This window comes from Schistocerca americana, chromosome 7 (genome assembly GCF_021461395.2).
Source record: "Schistocerca americana isolate TAMUIC-IGC-003095 chromosome 7, iqSchAmer2.1, whole genome shotgun sequence".
Classification (NCBI taxonomy): Eukaryota; Metazoa; Arthropoda; class Insecta; order Orthoptera; family Acrididae; genus Schistocerca; species Schistocerca americana.
In genome coordinates, this window is record NC_060125.1 from 373,997,696 (window position 1) to 374,019,365 (window position 21,670).

The 21,670-nt window shown below is 38.5% G+C and overlaps 1 protein-coding gene across 1 annotated transcript in view; it reads left to right on the plus strand.

The window, feature by feature from the left end:
* The window catches only part of LOC124622017 (RING finger protein 121), a 103,578-nt gene that overhangs the window by 32,629 nt on the left and 49,279 nt on the right, over positions 1-21,670 (plus strand). The window contains exon 5 of the mRNA XM_047147569.1: positions 13,939-14,167. Coding sequence (XP_047003525.1) covers positions 13,939-14,167 — 229 coding nt within the window. The remainder of the gene's footprint in view (positions 1-13,938; positions 14,168-21,670) is intronic.

Consider the following 21,670-nt stretch of genomic DNA (forward strand, 5'->3'; position numbering starts at 1 on the left):
ATCATTGATAAAATCCATGATATGGTGATGGATGACAGAAAAGTTAAGGTGCGTGAGATTGCTAGTGCTGTGGGTATCTCAAATGTATGGGTACATAATATTTTGCCTAAACATTTGGACATGAGAAAGTTATCCGCAAGATGGGTTCCGCGATTGCTCACGCTTGACCAAAAACGGGATCATGTGAAGTGTTGCAAGGATTGTTTGCAGCTGTTCAGGGAGAATCCGCAGGACTTTGCCTGTCATTTTGTCACTGTGGATGAAAGATGGATACATTAGTATACTCCTGAGACCAAATAACAATCTAAACAATGGGTAACCAAGGGAGAATCTGCACCAAAAAAGGCGAAGACCATTCCTTTGGCCGGAAAGGTTTGGCGACTGTCTTTTGGGATTTGCAAGGTATAATCCTCATCGACTATCTGAAAAGGGTATTACAGCTGCATATTATTCGTCGTTAATGGACCGTTTGAAAACCATGCTGCAAGAAAAACGCTGGGGATTGGACTGCAAAAAAGTCTTTTTCCATCACGACAATGCACCAGCACACACCTCAGCAGTTCAGCGTGGCCAGCCGGTGTGGCCAAGCGGTTCTAGGCACTTCAGTCTGGAACCATGCAACCGCTACTGTTGCAGGTTCGAATCCTGCCTCGGGCATGGATGTGTGTGATGTCCTTAGGTTAGTTAGGTTTAAGTAGTTCTAAGGGACTGATGACCTCAGATGTTAAGTCCCATAGTGCTCAGAGCCAAGTTCAGCACACACCTCAGCAGTTGTGGTCACAAAATTAATGGAAATAGGATTCCAACTCGTTTCACATCCCCCCTATTCTCCGAACTTGGCTCCTTTGGACCACTATTTGTTCCCCAGTTTGAAGAAATGGCTGGTGGGATAAAGATTTTATTCAAATGAGGTGGAGATTGCAGCAACTAATAGCTGTTTTGCAGACTTGGACAATTCCTATTATTCAGAAGGGATCAACAAATTAGAACAGTGTTGGACAGTCTAAAAGGAGAGTATGTCGAAAAATAAAAAAGATTTACCCCAAACACTTAAGTAGTTTTTATTTTTGCACGGACTTTTCAAATGCCCCTCGTATATGCTTTAACTTGCTGCAGCTCTGCTTTATAAAGTGAGGTCCCTTTCCTACTTTATAGATCACACTGTGGAACCAACAGAGATACAAAAGTAGGTGGTAGGTAAAAAGGGTTGAGTACCCCTGGTCTAGAGCATGGATCATACCTTGCATCACTTTCTTTCATATTCTATGCTAGCCATTGTATTTCTTGTGATAGGAATAAATCACTCTTTCCTACAAAGACATCATCTTATATGATTCCTTCCCCTCCTTTCCAACCTGAAGAAAGACTATGGCATTACTTGTATACTCAGTATTTTCAAGAGAACTTAAAACAAGAACTTTAATCAGCTTCATACAGTCCTTCCTTTCTCGATGCTTTTTAAATATAAGATCAGTGATACTCTTTTCAAAAGATTCAAGTGAAAGTGTAATGTCGATCAGCGTTAAGTTTTAAGCATTTTCAATCTATCAACAGCACATGTTCAGTACATAAGACCAAACTTTAGAACACACTCTTCTCTGCCTACAGAGGTAGAGGAAGGAAGTGTCATTCTGCTGCATGCCAAGCGTTCAGTAATTCGTGGAAATGAGACTGTCAGTGTAGCAGCCAAGGAGTGGCACAATCCATTGTTTCACTGTGTCCATTCACCTCAGTTTTGCATCAGAGGGTAGTGCATCAGCGAATAAATCATGCCTGTTGAATAGAGCCCTGCCCTCTAATGCATGAATTCCTCTTTTGACAAAAGGACCCACCAATGTTTGGCACCTGTGGTGTACAGATTTTTATACTCCATATTTTAACACCATGTTTGATATCATGACAAGAGAATAGCAATCAACTGATCTGCCTCCGTTTTTAGATTACATTGAGACAAGTATGTTTCTTTTTTTTCTGCCTGACTTTGTACATTATTGTTGTTAAGATTTTAATGTTTCCAGAATGGCTGTCTCATCCTTGTTTATCCCAGTGATCGGCAAGCAAAAGTCTCGTTAGTGTACCATCATTTTACTCGTGTATGTTTGGGGGGCTAGGAGATGGAGTGTGAAATTGTGTGGCTCACATTTAAGTTTCAGGATTTTATTTGGTAGAATACAATTATAGTATTTTAATCATATTTGTATTAAATTATATTAGTATGTATGTCAATGACCTCATTGTGGAGTACCATGTTCAAACAGCCATACTGCACACTGCATTGTGCTGTTGTTTGTGCTTCATTTTCAACTGTCATAAGTTTGATTTCTTACCATGGCAACTATCTCCAGCCCCTTTGATTGCCATGACACTCAGTCACTGTGTGCGAGAAGAATATGTATTTATTATTTTGTGATGACTAGTAAACTGATTCAGGTGTTAATATTTAGTGTTTCGCGATATCCTTTTCTGGATATCATTTGCAATAACGTGGAGGTATAGGAACCAATCAGAGAAAGAAAATACAGATGAGCCTAAGAATTGAGCGTAATAGGCAAAGAATATGTCAGAATATTTAGACCCTGAAGTGACGAGAAATACATTAAATTGTGCTTGATATAGCAGTATCACAGCTGCATCTTCTCATAAGACAACAATAAACTTCACGAGAAAGAAGAAGTTGATGATAACATCACTACTCACTTCATAAATTACCCTAAAAAAATTTATGACTAATGTTGGGATATGTTTCATGTTTTGCAGTAGTGGTTATTCCCTCAGTAGACAACACCAACACCACTTGTAAAATGTTGGACTGTGCAGCAGATATGAATATGTGTTACAGAAATACAGTGCTCTGCAGGACTTAAGGACAAGGTAGATAAAGTTACCTAACGTACTTAACTATTGGTGGAAATTGATGCAAGTGCAGGAAGGTGTTGCCAGAGGCCTCTCAGTTATGCACAGAAAAGTTGGAAGTCACATGGTGTGAGGTCATCATAACTATAAAGTCAAATGAGGCATTGCCCCACAATGCAAGGCAGTTAAAGGAATGGGAAAAGGTGGTGTGTGTAAATTAGAAACCAGTTGCTGTTCACTGTGGTGGTGTTCTTCATTACAATGTGGCCCGGAGACATATGGATGAATTGACATGGGGAAGAACCTTCGGGAAACTGGAAGCAGGACGGATTGACAAGTGTCACCCAGGAGTTTGGTATTGCTCACAGCCTTTTTTCACATGTAAGGAGAGCGATCCGAACCATAGGCACTGGAGAGATGGTCGACCATGGTCTGCTATACCGAGCGAGGTGGCGCAGTGGTTAGACACTGGACTCGCATTCGGGAGGACGACGGTTCAATCCCGCATCCAGCCTGATTTAGGTTTTCCGTGATTTCCCTAAATCGCTCCAGGCAAATGCCGGGATGGTTCCTCTGAAAGGGCACGGCCGACTTCCTTCCCTAATCCGATGAGACCAATGACCTCGCTGTCTGGTCTCCTTCCCCAAAAACAACCCAACATGGTCTGCTATAGCAGCAGATAATTGCTACTTTGTGCAACAGGCAAGAAGGGGCGCATATCAAATAGGGGGTGCAATTGCAACCATATTCAACAGGACTGCACTCTCATCCTCCAAAAATTGCACAGCGACTGAATGGGGATCGTCTCTTTGCCCGATGACCAGCACATTGTGTGATGTTGCTACACACAAATCAGTGGCACCATTTGCAATAGTGCCAAGAACATAGGGAATGGACCAGTGAGGATTGGCATTGCATGTTTTTTTCGGATGAGAGCAGATTCATTCTGAGTAGTGGTTCTGGATATACCATCATATGACAAGATGTAGGAACACTTAATGCACTCAGGAACATTATCAAAGAGACTGGTTTTAGTGGTCCAGGCGTTACGGTGTTGGGAGTTGCTATGTTGCATAGGCGTACTGATCTCCATATCTCTGGAGATGGTGCATTCACCGGTCAATGTTATTGTCACACTGTACTCCTTCCCCATGTGCATCTTCAGAGGTGCATTTGGTCCCGATTTCTTTTTTATGGATTTCATTGTGCAACTGCATTGAACAGTGCATGTGGAGGAACTTCTGGAATGAGAAGTTATTTGATGAATGGATTGGTTTGCCCATTCTCCCAACTTAAATCCCATTGAGCACGTGTGGTATGTAGCACATCCACATGCACCATTGAGCATCCAACAGTTGTCAGCTACACTGGTGGAGGAATGGAATGCCCTACCACGAGAACTCCTTACCAATCCCAAGACCAGCATGGTAGCACATTGCAGAGCACGCATTGCTGTCCGTGGTTATCGCACACCAAACTAAGAACCATGTTCTGCCTTTCATAATCTCTAGGGGATCATCATAATTTTCTTAGAATGAAAGTGTCATTTGTGTTCATGTCGTCGCATATTTCTTTCAGTTACCTTCTGTAATATATAATAGCAATTCTTTCTGTGTATGGTCCAAATTTCATTGAGCTGTGTTACTTCTATCCTGAAGTTTTGCACATTAATACAGTTTGATCTTATGATTGAAAAGCTAGAGGAGGAGATTACTGGATATTTTTGTTATTTCAGAGAGTTGAAAGATGGAACGATGATAATTTATGTAACTGTTCTGCATTGCTTACTGTTTCCTCGACCTTTCTTTTTGATGTCCATAAACTACTTTGTTTTTTTCTTCTTCTGTGGCTCTACAGTACATTATGGACTTTCATCTCTTCAGTTAATTTCCACAAGAAATGTCTGTTCTGTGCTAGTGCTTTCCAATCCCTGTATCCCATTCTTTGTGTTTTCTGCTGTCTTCGACAACATCTAGCCATCCTGTTTTAGGTCAGCAACCCTTACTTTGCCATCTGGAATTTAAAGTTAGTTTGGCACCTCTGTGTCACTCAGCAGTGCCAAATGCCCACCCAACTCAATCTTGCTGTCTTTATTATTTTTCTGATTGATATCTAGGGTATTTGCGTATTGTGTTAACCATCATTTAATTTTGCACAAGGAATCAGTCATAGGTCATGATTGATCTCTGGTATTTAAACTCCTCGAACTTCCCAAATTCACAACCGAACACAGTTACTGACTTCAGCATGTTTCTCAAGTGTGCTCTCCCATAAACAATTTATTTAGTCTTAGACTCAATGCTTGTTTATCCCATGTCGTCTGCAGTCTGTTATAACACAATGATTAACTCTTCCATTGGCTTAAGAGATCTCTCAATTGTGTCTGTATCATCGGTGTAGACTAATATTTGCACTGATTTGTGGAAGTCTGACCCTGGCAAGCATATAAGCTTCTCTTATCACATGTTCCAGAGGCACATTAAAAAGAAGATATGCCAGCATGTCCCCTTGATATACACAATTGTGAATATCCATTAGTTCTAACAATACTCCCCTAAACCTCTCTGCTTCCCACACTGTTTGCTGTCATCTTCAGCAGCTTCTCAGACATTCTAGTTTCTCTCAGGACAGCATATAATGTCTTTCTATTGACACTGCCATATGCAGTTTTAAAGTCAACGAGCAGGTGGTGTGTGCTAATTCGAAATTCAGTTTTTTTCTGGCCTGGGATATATTCTCTTGGTCTGGACCTGTTTCTCTCTGGGGGATTGGGAGGAAGAGGTCAATTAAGAGGTTAGAGCCCTTCTTATACTAGAAGTTTGAGGGTGTTACCCCTTGATAATTTGCACACTCCATTTGATCCCCTTTCTTGTTAATGTGTGGACATAATTCATGTCTATCGCTGTTGTAGCATTTTCTTCTCTTCCCAGATCAGCCTTATTATTTTTAAGAGAAGCTAGTTTTCTAACAAACCTTTTTTAGTAATTCTACTGTCTTGTTGTTCTTTAGTTGTTTCAGGGCAGTTCTTACTTCTCCAGCTGTTGGAAGGACAGACTTCTCTTCATGTACTTGTACCTATTCATCCATAGGAACACCTTGTGTGTGTCTTGAGTAAATTGTGAAAGTCAATGCAGCATTGTTTGCAGATTCCTTTCTCGTTTCTTATGATGATATCAACTTCGTCCATGATTTAGGTTACATATAAAGCTAAATGGCCTCCACTCATCATTTACTTCTCTGAAGGATTTACTTCTCTAAAGAATTTTTTTTCCTCATTCTGATTCTGTAGTAATCCCATTTGTTTGAAAAATTCATTTTTAACCATTCTGTTTTTTGATGAATTATTTTTTCATTTTTCATTTTCCCTTTGTAATCTTGCCATATTCTTTCAGTGCAGTTTCTTTGTAACATCCTGTTGTACACCTTATTCTTTTCTTTGGTTGCTGCCTTACACTCAGCATAAAATCATTTGTTTCTTCTGTGCCTATTCTCAGTTCCCAATGCATCATTTTTTCAGTTGCCATCTTAATAATTTTCCTCTTTTATTCAGTGTTGCAGCACCCACCTGCTCCTTCTTCTGGTTATGTATTTCTTTGTATTACCATTTAATGTCAGGTGCCTCTAGGGTCTCTGTGTTGTATTTTTGATAGTTTATACTAATTCAATGTGAGAAATGTGCTGTCCTTGACCTAACTCTGGCCCAAACCGGATAGAGACCTAAGTGTGTATTGTGATCTCTGAGGCTTCTCGTACCAAGGTGCTCTGATTTACGTCTAGAATCTACCAGTATATAGTCTCTATGAAACTTCCTGGCAGAGTGAAAATCTCGTTTGGGTATAGTCTCTCTGGTTCACTATATTGCCATTGAGGGCATCCCATGTCCCCTTGTGGATGTTTTTGTGTAAGAACTGTGTGGATCCAATACTATATTAAGAGAAGCTGCAAATAAGACTAATCCAGTTTTGTTATCATTCCTGGTTGTGTGTTTGCTTTGTGGTTGAGTTGTTTGATGATGATATTCTCTCCCCACTTGGGCATTGAGGTCTCCAGCTGTTATTTAGCTATAACTTCAATACCATGAAAAGGGTAGTTGCTACTTGTCATGTAGCGGAGATGTTGAGTCGCAGATAGGCACAACAAAAAGACTGTCAAACAAAGCTTTCGACCAAACAGGCCTTCATCAGAATTAGACAGCACACACATACACACACACACACACACACACACACACACACACACACACACACACACACACACACACAGCGAGTAACAGCACATGTTGGGAGAAGCAGACTGGGGGGGGGAGTGAGGACGAGACTGAGCTGGGGAGGGGAAAAGAGCAGGGTAGGAGTGGGGGAGGTAAAGTGCTGCTTGTGGGGAGCATACAGGGATGAGATGGGGAGAGGTTAGGGCAGCTGGTGCAGTCAGGAGGTTAGATGGAGAGCATATGGGAAGGGGGCATTGGAGGAGGAGAGAATAAACACTGTGGGTGCATTGGTGGAATAGAGGGCTGCATAGTGCTGGAATGGGAACAGGGAAAGGGGTAGGTGAGCAAAGGACAATGACTAATGAAGGTTGAGGCAGTATGGTTACGGGAACATAGGGTATATTGTAGGGAGAGTTACCATATGTGCAGTTCAGAAAAACTTTTCTACCCATTACCTATTCTGATTCCAGCACTTGCCTCTCCCATCATGCGGTGCTGCTCACTGTCTGGCCATGGCAGCCAGAGACTGTGGTCATGTGTGTGCTAGTTATTTGTGTGTGTGTGTGCGTGGGGGGGGGGGGGGGTGTCTAATTCTGATGGCCGCTTTGTCTGACATTCTTTTTGTTGTGCCCATCTGCGACTCAGCGTCTCTGCTATATAGCAAGCAACAACTGTCCTTTTCATAATATTGCCAGTTTTCCATCCTGCATTTTCCATTATTAGATATGACTTCAACAACCGTTGTACATTCTTTGGAGAAGTTCATAGAAAAGATCTTTTTCTTTCTCCTCTGCTGCTTTCTGGGAATATGAGCATTAATTATACTGTAATTAAAAATCCCTTGTTAATCCTTGGTATCAAGAGTCTTGGACTTTTGTAACTAAACCCAATCATTAGTTGTTTAAGCAGGCTGTATACAATGAGTCCTGCATCCAGTTCATGTCTTTCGTCAGAGCCACTTTAATGTAAATTTGCTTCTCATCTCTCCAAGCATCTTAATTTTCAGTTTTCCGTAAAGGTTAAGATGTTATTATGATTAACTGTCAGACCTTGCTTAGCTTTTCATACTTTATGAAAAAAAATATGTCATATGCTGGATGTGTGCTGTAAGAGAGAACAGAATTTTTCGAATGTTGCCTATCTATTCAATGTAATTTGATGTTTCATCAACCACATGCAACAGAAATGAGTTTTACTTTTTAATGACTGGATTTATTTTCAGGAATGTTTAACAGTTTTTGATTTTCTTTAGCATAATAGGATGTGTGTATAGTGTGTCCATTTTCTGTTACAATATAGGGGAAAACTAAAACAATGAAAGTGCACATTATAAATATTACCATAAACATTTACTTTTTATGTGTACTATTACAACTAATATTATTTACACACACACACACACACACACTCAAAATAATTTTATTTCAGTATATATTTTTTGTCTGTGCACTTTTATGTACATATTTAGAACATTATTTCAATTATAGCCTTGTAGCTTCATTTTATGTTTTTTACAGTGTCTCACTGTTGTGGTAATATTTGTATGGTATCACATTTTAATGTTTTGGTTTTACCTGTCGCTCTTTTCCACAGCACATACAAGCGTTACATTCAAATATCTAGCATGACACGTTACCAGATTTTTCTTTCACGCTGAGACTATTCTGGTGTTGTCAATGGACTCTAGGTAATAATTTCTTATAAATTACATATGAAAATAATACTTTGGCTGTTCTTTTATTTATTAAGTACTGGAATATTGGTTTGGTAGTTTGTAATGCCTGTTAGTAATAATGATTATAGACGGATATCAATATGATTGATTTATGACAGATACCAGAATCATTGAAATGTTTGAAAAGAAAGAAATAGTTTGAGGTATGTACATTGAATTTTGCTGAAGCTGGAAACTGTTCCCAAAGTTTTGTGACACTCTTTGGATTGTGTTTCAATTTTTTCTCTGATCTCTCTATCCTTTGCTCTCTTGATGACAACTTTCAAAACTAATAGAAAAGACTGGAGATTACAGTTTGCAGGAAGCAAGCTTCTTAGTAAGGAAAAAAAACCTCATTTGATAAGTTGGTGCTAGTGTCAGAAAATTTCGGTAAAGCAATTGTGTTAAAACAGAATAAAAAAACAGATTTTACACAATATAAATAATATAGTGACTAGAAAACAGTACATTATATACAACATTTTTCATTTGAATTAATAACTAAAGGTAAGGTCTTTCCTCTCATAAACACTGACAAAAATTATGGAAAGACAACTTTTTCTAAATTTTCCTAGATATGAGGAGCGGGCAGAGGAGGAGCAGTTATCACCTATATCAAGAGAATCCTGCCATTAGACAGGAGGAAATTGAACTTTGTTGTAATAAATTTAATTTGACTAGGGAACTGTTGAATTCTTGTCATTCCTCTCTATTTTGTATGAGAGTAAACTAATTTTCACCATTTTGCGAAAATCTGTTTTTTGTTTATTTCCCACGCTCCACATCTGATGTGTACAGCTGTTCTGTAATTCATTTGTTACATTAAGATAACTACCATTTTTAGTGCACAAGTGAATATACGCAGGTTGGAACTTAAGTAGTGGCAGCAATGCTGTTGAGACACTATGCAATGGGATCTACTCCACATTGTTAACGTACCTACCTTACCTATGAGCAAATGGACTCCCTGTCCCACGTCACCAACGTGCACACAAGCAAGGGAAACACAGTCACTTGTGAGCGAGCGGTCTAATTTAACAGTGTCACTATGTTTTCGAAACAGGAACAACGGAGTTGGATCAAGATTGAATGTGCCAGAGGTTGTACAGTACAACAGTGTCATCAAGGTTTTCAAGACGCATACGGGGAATCAGGATTGCCGTACAGAACATTGACACATTGGGTAAAAGCCTTCAACGAAGGTCAAAAATTATGCCAGACATGCATCAGGCAGGTCATTCTAGTGTCTTTGAAGAAGTAGTGCGTGCTGTCGCCGCATTAGTGGACAGAGATTGACGCCATACGATTTGTGAGCTCGCCCACGAAACCAGATTAGCGCATACGACTGTACTTCACATCCTGAAGGAACACGTGGGCATGCAAAAAATTGCATCACAATGGGTTCCGCATGACTTGACAGAAATGCAGAAATAGATGCATTACGACGCTACTCAGACGCACTTGGAGCGCTATGAGCATGAAGGAGAGGCTTTCTTATGCCATATCGTAACACTGGATGAGACATGAGCCACATCTTACAAGCCAAAACTGAAACGCCAATCCAATCATCATTATAGGTTGCCGCAAAAGTCGAAAATGTGTCAGAGCCCCAATATGGTGAAAGTTATGGTGATTCCTGTGTACAACTGTGATGGTGTTATCCTAACGCATTACGCTCCTCCACGGCAGACAGTCAATGCACAGTATTACTGTTCGTTTTAGGAGCATCACCTGTGACCAGTTTTGCAAAAGAGACGACGACACTTTCTGCGCAACCAATCCATCATTTTGCACGACAGTATGTGGGCGCATACAGCACAAGCTGTCCTTGTGACTTTGATTTGATTCCATTGATGAAGGAACCACTTCGTGGCATTCGCTTCGAAACTGTTCTAGAGATTCGACAGGCAGTAGACCACTCCATTCGCACCATCAACAGTACAGGCTCTTCTAACGGTATACTAAGCCTTCCACATCGCTGACAACGGGTTCAACACAACGCTGGTGACATCTTTGAAGGACAGTAACAGGTGCAACTCTTTTGTATCGGTTGCCACTATTTAAGTTCCAACCCTCGTATTTGTTATGTTGTCAGGTGAGAAATCTGTATATAGTTGAAACCGACAAAGTTTGTGCATTTGTTTTTATTATAAGCTTTCTTTGAAACTCTGTCATAGAGAATCCCAAATTCAGTTGCAGAAAGGGTGGCGGGGAGGAGTGATACATCATAAAACTATTCAGAATTAATATAGCTTCACATGTAAATTTCCCAGTGTAGGGATACAGAGAAAGAAGAACAGTGCTTTTACTGGCTAAGAAAGATGATAATCATCAAGGCCAGAGAAGGTGGAAGAGTCTTCCTTTCTGGTTGTGGAAACTACCATAAGTGTCAGCACAGTGCGGAAGGCACGAGCTGTCAGTCTGGCTGTGACTGAATATATGTACTGGCATGGTCAGGACAACTTGAATAGCAGTAAAACTCTAACAGCAAATCTGTGATGTTGCAGGGAACATGATACCATAACATTTGCTCTGAATTGCAGCTACTGTGGAGAGTACAAAGAATAATTTAGACATTAGTGGTCATTGAACTGGGAAGCCAAAATCCAGTGGCAAAATGTGTGAAGTGACAGGTTGAGATACAGTGAAAGCATCACTTATGAAGAAAGGAATGAAACCAAAAATATGGAATACAAGGAGGCTATTAAAAGAACTCAAACTTATTACATCCAGTAATAGTGGTGTGATTTAGGTTTCTATGAAAATCATTCACATGCATTTCATGTGCTGGCAGAGCCTGAATATCTGATTGATATTGTCATTTAGCAGCACGCTGTCTATGTTGAGGGCTGCTGAGCAGCCCTTACATATTAGCTCTTCATAAAATTCAATGAATGTCTGAATTGGACATTGTCGTCTACCTTGGTTGGTTCCCTTATTCCTCACTAAGATTTAATTAAGGGCTCTTCCTCCAGTTTTAGTAGAGTCACATTTTGCAACCTTTGGTAGTGTTCTGAAGAAGACATACATAGATACTACAGTTTCTATGGCTTTGCCCTAGTTCCATGTTTATTATCACAGATTTCCATTGATTGCTGGTTACATTTCTTCTTTCACCAATGTCTTAGTAAATATTTAATATCCAAGGCAGTTTATAGAATATGAAAAAAAGAAGAAGGGACATTAGTGAAGAAAAAACTGCATCCAGGAATGAAATTCATATGAAATTTTGTCTGAGAAGCAGGAAAACAGTAACTGTAGGAGGAAAAAAACGGCAAGAAATTTAAAGTAGGAACTAACAATACAAGCAGAGGAAGAGAGACATAGAAGGTTTTCAGTATTTTACAGGGATGCACAGAAGATGTAAATAAGAGTAATGCAAAGAAGTCTCATAATGATGGAGGGAGGGGTGTGTTTCAAACTAGTAATATTTTGAAACTTGAACTGTGCTCCCATTTCTAAGTGAAAGTGACAGGAAAGTGATTGGACTTGTGAAAATATTACTTACCGCAGTAACTGAATGTGGTTGTTGTTGTTACTGCTGCTGCTGCTGCTGCTGTTGTTGTTGTTGCTATTGTCTTCTAAGGTAATAATTTATGTTGACATGGTGGTGTAACAATTTTATTATTCCGTATAGTTTTTAATATTTGTTGCAACAGACTGACTTTTTATAGTCAAAAGACAATAATACCATTTTATTATTATTTATTGTGTAAAATATCATTGTTAAAATAGTGAAAATCTGGCAACAAAATTATGCTGCTCCTTTATTAGTTAGTAGCTGAACAAGTCCCACTTCTCTTGGTCTTTACTGTCATTTTTTTTTTTTTTTTTCTAGGAGAGCATTCCAGATCACTCAAGAACTTTGCTGAAGTTTTGTCTTTGCAGAAGTGATGCACTTAATTCATTTTGTCAATGACAACATGTTTGTGTTTGTTGTGCTCTTTAGTGGTATTATAATGGAATTCTTTACATGCCCAACTGTAATCTCTGTTCTTTTGCTTTGCACTACTTCTACATTTTTGTTTTGTTCAGGCACTTTCTATTTTTTTATTTCGTGAACTTCTCATTGTAACTCCGCTTAGTTTATTTTGTAATCTTGTTTCGTCAGCTGTTTCTGTCAGCTTGTTGAATGCTTTGCTTGTTCATCTTCTCTAATTTGGTCTCATTGTCCATCTGTTGAGTTTTTCTCGGTATAGTCATTGTCCTCTGTTTTGAAGTTAAATGTGCTTCTCATTCTGCTTCTGTTTCATTTCTGTGATCTTTTTATGTTTCTTCTTTACTGTTCACCACTAGCAAGATCTTGCCCCCTTTTGTGACTCAGCTTCCTGCTAAATATTACTATTATTTAACACACTAAAATTCTGCTTAATACGCTGTTCACTGCCTTCAGCAATTTAAGTTCTTTAAAAAGTTTCACTTTCCTTGATCCACTCTGATTTCCAAAAGTATTCTGAAATTTGCTTATATGTACCCGTGTGAGCTGAATGTATCCCCACCACAACATTATAATGGACCATTCGAGAATATTCTATAACATTGTGGAAAATTCTAGAACATTGAACCTTCTGGAAGTTTCTTTAACATTCTGGAACACCCTACAACATTATCCAACATTCTGGAAGATTGTAGAAAATTCTTTCTGGAATATTATAGAACATTCAGGAACATAGTCATAGCCACTTCAGTACTCGATTCTCAGCTGCTTCATCGACTTCTTATAAGATGTATATTGGTGCAATGCTCTCTTGTGACATCCATATCTTCAAATCCAATCCCCGCAGTTCAAAACTGAAACCTTCTTTATAGAAGGGGGATGGAGGGCTACCATACCATATAACACCATGAAACTGCGAGGGTTGCGGAGCTATAACGGCATGCACAGACAAACAACACTTACATTTCTTATCTGGGTGTATGTATTGGACAGTAATAGAGCTTATCTGTGTGTATAGAAAATTGCTTGAAATTTTCACATGAACTCCTGATCTGAACGTGTTGGAATGTTTTGAGTTTGGTGCCAATCATCTAACGCATCAGATTTCAGTACATCAGTCGCTTTAGCCGAAGTCCCTGCAGCATTGTATTCAGAAATTATGTTTTGTATTCTGTATTTTGAGTGTGTTCCACTGTTCCTAAAAATTACTGTTTTGATCCTTTACAGGTTGGTGTACAAATGGTTTTACTTTCTATACAAACTTAGCTATGCTCTCGGAATAATAGGATATGCCATTATGATGGCAACTTTCTTTGGCCTGAATATGGTTTTTGAAGTTAAACCTCATGTGTGGATGGATGTAGGATTAATTTTTGTCTTTTATGGCCTCTATTATGGAGTCTTGGGAAGAGATATTGCTGAAATATGTGCTGACAAAATGGCATCACATATTGGGGTAAGCGACTATAATGCTCATTGTTTTAGTACACATGCATGCTTCCACGTACAGTAGAGTGTCGATTATCCAAACTTGGCTCAGCTGAATGATAGCTTAACGAAACTGTTGCTCACTTCCCACTTGCGTGTGCCACTCTCACCCTCTCCACTGCTACCATCTTGCACCCACCTGCCCACCCTCTCGCACCATGGTCGAAAACCAGGTAATAGCAACTTTTTGCACTCTGTTACGATCAGTTGTGTCAGCTTTGCCATGTAGAGTAAACTTACAATATAAAATACCTAAACATAAGCGTATTGTTCTTTCTGTGAGAGATTAATACTAGATTAAGAAAAGGTCAGAGGAAGACTAATCTGTAACAGTGTAATCTAATGAGGTCAAGTTTGGTGAGTCAACAATTACAGGTATAAAAAGACAAGAGCCAAGCATCACCAGTTTTATATCTAAGCTTCATACTACTGATAGATTGACAGTCATAAAACTATGAAGTTCATCACAAACGCAGATCTAAATGGTGCTGTTTACAAGCTGTTTACACAATAAAGATTGAAAGGTGTACCTATCTCTGGTCTAATTCTATGTGAAAAGGCAGTTTGGTTTAACGAAATTCATGGAGGGCCATTAGATTTTAAAGCAAGCACAGGCTGGTTAAAAAGCTATAAGTTAAGATGTGGCATTCGCGAGCTTCAAATACAAAGAGATAAATTGAGTACTGATTCCTCAGGAACGTTTTTTTTTTTTCCCCTCTCAAGATAAAACAAAGGGACGTATTGAGGAAATAGGATTTTGCTCTCAGAAATGTTTACAATGCTGATGAAACTGGGCTCAATTGTAAAGCTTTGTCAAGAAAAACCCTTGCTTCACAATGTGAATTAGCAGCACCTTGTCCTAAAATAAGCAAGGGTCATATTACTGCTGCAGCTTTTACTGAGGATACTGGTAGCCACTGATTGTCTAGGCTCATCATTGATAAAAGTAAGAAACCATGTTTCAAACATTTACTATGTTGTGATGCCTGTCGTTTATACCTCACAAAAGAGCATCTGTATAGATAGTATGATTTTCACAGAATAGTTTAAAGTTTTTATACCCTCTGTAAAAGCTCATCAGTTAAAGAATGGCGAAATAGAGAAAATGTTACTGCTCTTTGACAACACACAAACTTATCCAGAATGTAATATCTGAAACGAAAACTACGAGTTCATGAAAGTGACATTTCTTCCACCTAATGTTACAGCCAATGGATCATGGTATTGTTGAGATTTTCAAATGGTATTGCAGAAAAGAATTATTACATGAGTCATTGTTAGAAAGAGAAGAGGAGAGAGAAGAGAGTCTGTTAAGAAAACATAAAAGTATTGATTGGAAAGGTACATCCTACATGATTGGAGCAGCATTGGATAGTGTAAAGGAACAGAATTTGAAGAAGTTTGAAATGAAATTTTTGGTATGATGAAAAGTTCTCAAAGTCTAATTGAAAATGACAAGCAGTTTGATACATCCAAAATGCTCAGTGTGCTAAAAGAACTAAATTGCCACATAAAGTAAACTTGCGATATAAAATACCTAAACATAAATGTATTGTTCTTTCTTTCATGTTGAAGAATGGATGAGTGCCAATGTTGAAGGTCCGGTGTACAAATTCATCCAGAATAGCTGTACCAAATCATCCAGGAAAGCAAAATTCTAAATTTCGACTCTAATAAATATGATGCTGCCAGCATCTCATCAAGTAGTGGTCCCAAAAATGATGATGAAAGTATATTGGCTGCTTATGAAGTATTTACGTGTTTAGATACTGCCCTGTGTTGGTTTGAATCCCAAGATGAAAGTGACCAGTACCAGATATTTGTCCTGAAAAAAAGTGCTTGCTTGACATGCTACTCATGAGTGGGCAGGTGTGCTTAGACAGATCAAAACTAATGTTTTTTTTTGGGTTAGTTTTATACATAGGTACTGAACATGAAAATGAATATGTATTACATGATTTTTGTTTACTAGGCTGTACTAAATAAATTCCTACTGTACGTGCCTTTGTAATAATAAGAGAGATTCATATTGTTATAAATATACGAGTATGTAGTTTTTATTGGTAAATAAAAGTATGCAGTTCCATTATCTGAAGAAACCACGCATGTCACCCAGTTAGTTGGGATAAACGACATTCTACTGTAGTTAAAACAATTCCAGTCGTTTTGAAAGTAGACTCATCTAACTGCTTTGTATGAGCTGTCAGTAGTATATAGTCTGGATATTAAAATATAGGCAAAAATGTAGACAATATATTTAAAATTGATTCTTAATATAATAGTTTACATTAAATCACTTTTTGGCATCACTATTAAAAAGGAAGCAGTGCTGTTACTATAAAATGAATACTTGAGTCCATGCACCAAGTTGCAGTCTCCAGATAGGAGGCTGTTTGTTTCTGTTAATTATTTCACTACGGCTCTATCAGTAATTATTCTCATGTGTTGCTGTTCGCTATATCCCAGGAGTTTAACCCCAGCAGCATCCATTGGACAAGAACTGCCCAGCAGACACAGTCCTTCCTCCATTCTGTTTGGGATAGTAAAAGAAAGATGATGAATAAATAGAAATATCTCAGTATAGTTACTTACATATTTAATAGAAGTCATTGCATCATTTGTCAGGCAGACAATTGGTAAATGTTTTCTAGAAACAAGATACAGAGAAGTAATTGAAATTGGTGAGGGGAAGTGACTCAGCTCCTCTATGAAGCCCAGAGGACTACTTGATGCCATTTTATTTCTGAATTGCTTCTCTACTACATGATTGTTTCTGGAAACTTGAAATTTGATTTTTTTTCTCTTATGTTACATTATCATTTTTGCCCTCAGGGTGTCAGTTTTAGCAACTATTACGTACGTACATACATACCCTTCCTTCATTTGAATGTATTTTATGAATGATACGTCCATTATTTTGTATAAACCATACATATGAGATATTGTCATCGCCTTTTGACCATCTCCAGTTGCCCAGGTATGGTAGCAGTATTTGGATTTCCATCTTTGTCTGTTCAAGTACATATCTTCTCTGTCAACTTGCTGCCATTCCACTCATCATTCTTCCAGACCCTGTTCCAGGTGAGTGACCCACCATCTCCTGGTCTCCTGTTTCACTAGAGTGATCCACCATTTCCAGCTCTGGCCTCTTTAGTCTCATGCCATCAGGATCCTTTTCTGCCATTTTCTCACTATCCTTGTGTTTCAACCTCTTTACATGTCAAAACTATTTCAACCTTGCTATTCCTATGCCTTCACATGGCATATGTGTTTGTTTTCAGATCTTTTCATTTCTGATTTTATTTTTATAGGAGGAGAGGGAGGGCATTGACCTCTGGAACTTAATTTCTGCATCCTAGAGTCTATGATTGTCCTCTTCTGTGAAGGTTTCAAGGCATATATAGTAATTGGTTGCAATAACAGACTGATAATTGGTTCGCTTGACTCGTAAGGGAATTTGGTTGTCCTGAACTTAGTGGTAAAAGTTAGCTCCTGTATGAATTTTATTGGTGATTTCCGTGAAAGACTTTGTGTCTCAAGTTAAGATACTACAAAGGTTCTGAAAGTGGTCAGTATTTTCTAGCTTTTCTTCATCCAGATCAATAGTCACATGTAATCCTTGTCTGCCAATTGGCATTGCAACTATCTCAGTATGGCTGATTTTTAGAGCAAATTTTGTCAATTTGTGGGTCCCCATGTTTAGTTTCTGTTCCAATATGGAAAGATAAAGTATTGATTTCCTTATAAGCTTTATCTTTCAGTCTCTTCATTACTTTATCCAACAACAAATAGGACCAGTGGCAATGCACTGGCGTGTTGCTCTTCTTTACTCATAAAGCTGACAGAATAACATTCTCCTATCTGAAAGCAGCTATGGGATAGGTTGTACAACATTTTTACTATGGAAATAAGATATTCTGGTACATGCAATTGTACCAGACATTCCCATAATTTGTCTCTTCGGATGCTGTCATGCTGTCAAAGGGCTTTCCTAAATCTAGTGAGACTAAGGTGATATATCTTCTTTTCTCAAAATAATTTTCCGTTATTGTTCCAAACGCATGAAATAGTAACATAACAGCATGAAATCATAAAATAAAAATTAAAAAAGTAATTAGGACCTTTTTAATGCTATGAAATAGTAGCAACAGAACCAGTACAGAATAGCACTTAAGATATTTTAAGATAAACTCACTCTTTTCTTAGGAACGAATTTGCTGCCAAGTTAGCTGTCATTTTAACCATAATATGCTGTAGATTGCTCAAACCAAAAATTGTGTCCAGGTGTTGGAAGGAAGCACAGGTCACACCTGTCTACAAGATGGGCAGCAGAAGTGATCCACAAAACTACTGCCCATTTCATTGATGTCCATCGGTTGTAGAATCCTAGAACATATGAACTCAAATATAATGTGGTATCTCAAACAGATTGCCATTGTCCATGTCAACCAACATGGAATCTGAAAACATCAGTCATGCAGTGCCCTACTCTCACTTTTCTCATGTGACAACCTGAAAGCCATGGAGCAAGGTACACAGGTTGATGCTGAATTTTTCAACTTGCAGAAAGCATTTCACTCAGCATGATAATAAGGAGTATCAAATAAAATTTGTAACTAGATTGAGCTTTCCTTGGAATGACATGGAGACAACAAGAGTAGAGGTAGCTTTAGGTGTGTTCCAGGGAAGTGTGTTGGGACCCTTGATGTGCATGTTATATATTAATGACCTGCCAGACGATATTAATAGTAACCTCAAACCTTCTACTGGTGATCCAGTTATCTCTAATGAAGTATTAGGTTCGTGGCCAAGTTCTTAGCATTTTTCCACAAGTTTAATAAACACAACAGACACACATAACAGAGACTTCAGTCATCAATAAAGTATTATCCCTCATGATTTACAACAGTCTCCCAATGCTGGGATAGCTTTTTGATTCAGAAACTGTAGAAATCATGGGGTTTTGAGGTGAGGAACTCATCAAGCCATGTTCAGAGAGTATTTTCACCAGGAAAGGAAGTTCTTTGAAAGATGTTCAAAAGAGAGTGGAACAGATGAAAATCTGAGGGCACAAGATCAGGTGAATGTGGAATGATATCCCAACCCAGCTCCTGTATAGTGCCCTTTGTGAGTCTAGCAGAATGTGGGCAGGTGTTATTGTTCAGTAGCATCACTTAATGCAGTCTTCCTGGTCAGTGTTCTTGGATTGTGTCTGCAAGAAGTCTTAGTTGTTGACAGTAAATGTCGGCAGTGATGGATACACCTTGGGGCAGCAGTTCACAGTACGCCACACCTTCACTATACCCCTAGATGTATAACATTATCTTTGGTGGATGTTCACAGGTCTTAGTACAGGGAGTTGCTGCTTTGTTTGGACTCAACCACTCATTTATTTTTGTTACATTAGCACCATTTCTCTTCACCAGTAACAAAACAAGGTAGGAATAGCCGATGTTGTTCACAAGCCTGCTGATGGCAAGCAAGCAGAGATGGGCATATGATCATTTGCTGATGATTGTGATTTTGTCCTAGAGCATGTGGTACCCATACATCTGATTTTTGAACCTTCCCCATTGCATGAAAATCTTACACAATGGTGAAATGATCACAGTTCAACACATTTTTCTCTTCTCGAGTACACTGACTTGAATCATTGTGAATTAATGTGTATAAACTATCTTCATCAAACCCGGAAGGTCTTTCTGAACATGGAGAGTCACTTATGTCAAAACGATCACCCTTAAAATGAGAAAGCCATTTTCCTGCCATGCTCTGTCCAAAGGCATTATTCCCATAGAGGGCGCAAATGTTTCCGGCTGCCTCTGGCACTGTCATCCCTCTATTGACCTTCCTTTTCTAGCACTCATAGTGCCACTCAGTATTTTTGTATGACAATATGTAAACTCAAATAACAGTAAACAACAAATAAAAAATGACAGTTGATAAGTAAACCCCTAGCAACCAGAATACCAACAGGCAGAACATTAACAGTACACACTTACGCACTTACCTAATACTATCAAAGCTGCATCAATATAAAGTGACATGATGATAAGATTTTATAGTAGAACAAAGACTAACATCTTGCCAAATGATCAGAAATGTAAAAATTTTGCTCTTCACAAAATGAAAAAACATAGTACCCCTTGACCAAAATGTCATTGAGCCATAATTGAGATTGGCCAACTCATACAAATATCTGCATGTAACTATTTGTAGGGATATGAAATGGAATCATCACACAAGATCAGCTGTAGGCAAAGCAGGGTGTAAGTGCCTGTCACACTGTATTGTATATATCAGTACTGTTTCTATTATTGTGTGACAGCATTTCTTATACCTGTACGTGGTGCATTAAAATGCTGCATTTATATATTTACTGATGTGCAACCAGAGCAACACCCAGTTTATATCAGTCACTCACCTTTTGACAGTATGTAGGCTGCAACAATTCACTGTCAACACTGCAACAGATTGTAACTCAAAGTGTTGGCTACTTAGCCAGCAAGGTAGGTCCTGCAATGAAAATAACTAATTGCTCTTTATGGTTGATAACTGTTGATCATACATGTGTAGCCAGAACTACTTCTTGATTGTTGATTATTGTACGTGTAAGTTCTAAATACTTTTATGACATACTACTGCAACAAAGTTTATAAATGTTGATGTTGTATTGTTGGTGAACACACTTACACTCAAGAAGCACAGATCACTTTAGCACTCTTACTGAAGTTTATGTGTGATACAGTCACAAATACCTTGATAATAATTCATGTTCGCATGTACATAACACTGTCAGCTAACAACACTTTCCATTCTTTGGCGAATACAATGTGCCTCTACAAAAATACTTTCATCTGATTCTTCTCAATATTGAAACCACTTTACAATAAACATCAGTAGAGCTGTTACCATTTTCTGTATAATCCAATTTATTTTATGATACAAATACTGTTGAGTTACATGTGTTGCAATTCATTCCGACTGTTTCTTGTCCATACTGGTGACTGTGGCCAACTGTGGCAGTAGTGCCTTAAATCAAATTATAAGTGCAGGTTTGCTAAATAAATGTACAAATAAAGCTTGAGGTGGGATGACAGTTTGCTGATATGGGTCATCTATATACAGGGAAAATACAGTCAATCTACAAAGGAAATTGCTTACAAAACATTTGGATGTCCCATCTTTTAAAGAGCAGCATGAATTGTTGCACTTGGGTGGCGGGGGTGGGGGGGGAGTGTTATGGAAATGCTGAAAAACCTGAATAGACCATTGCTTGAAGATAGCTGCCAATTTTCCTGTGAAAGCCTTCTCCCAAAATTCAAGAACTAGTCTAGGAATAACCTCCTCCCCCCATGTATCACTCCCATAGGAAGAATGCAACAATATTATGAAAAGGAAAGTTGCCAGTTGCCACTGCGAAGATGCAGAGTCGCAGATATGCACAACAAAAAGACTGTCACAAATAAAG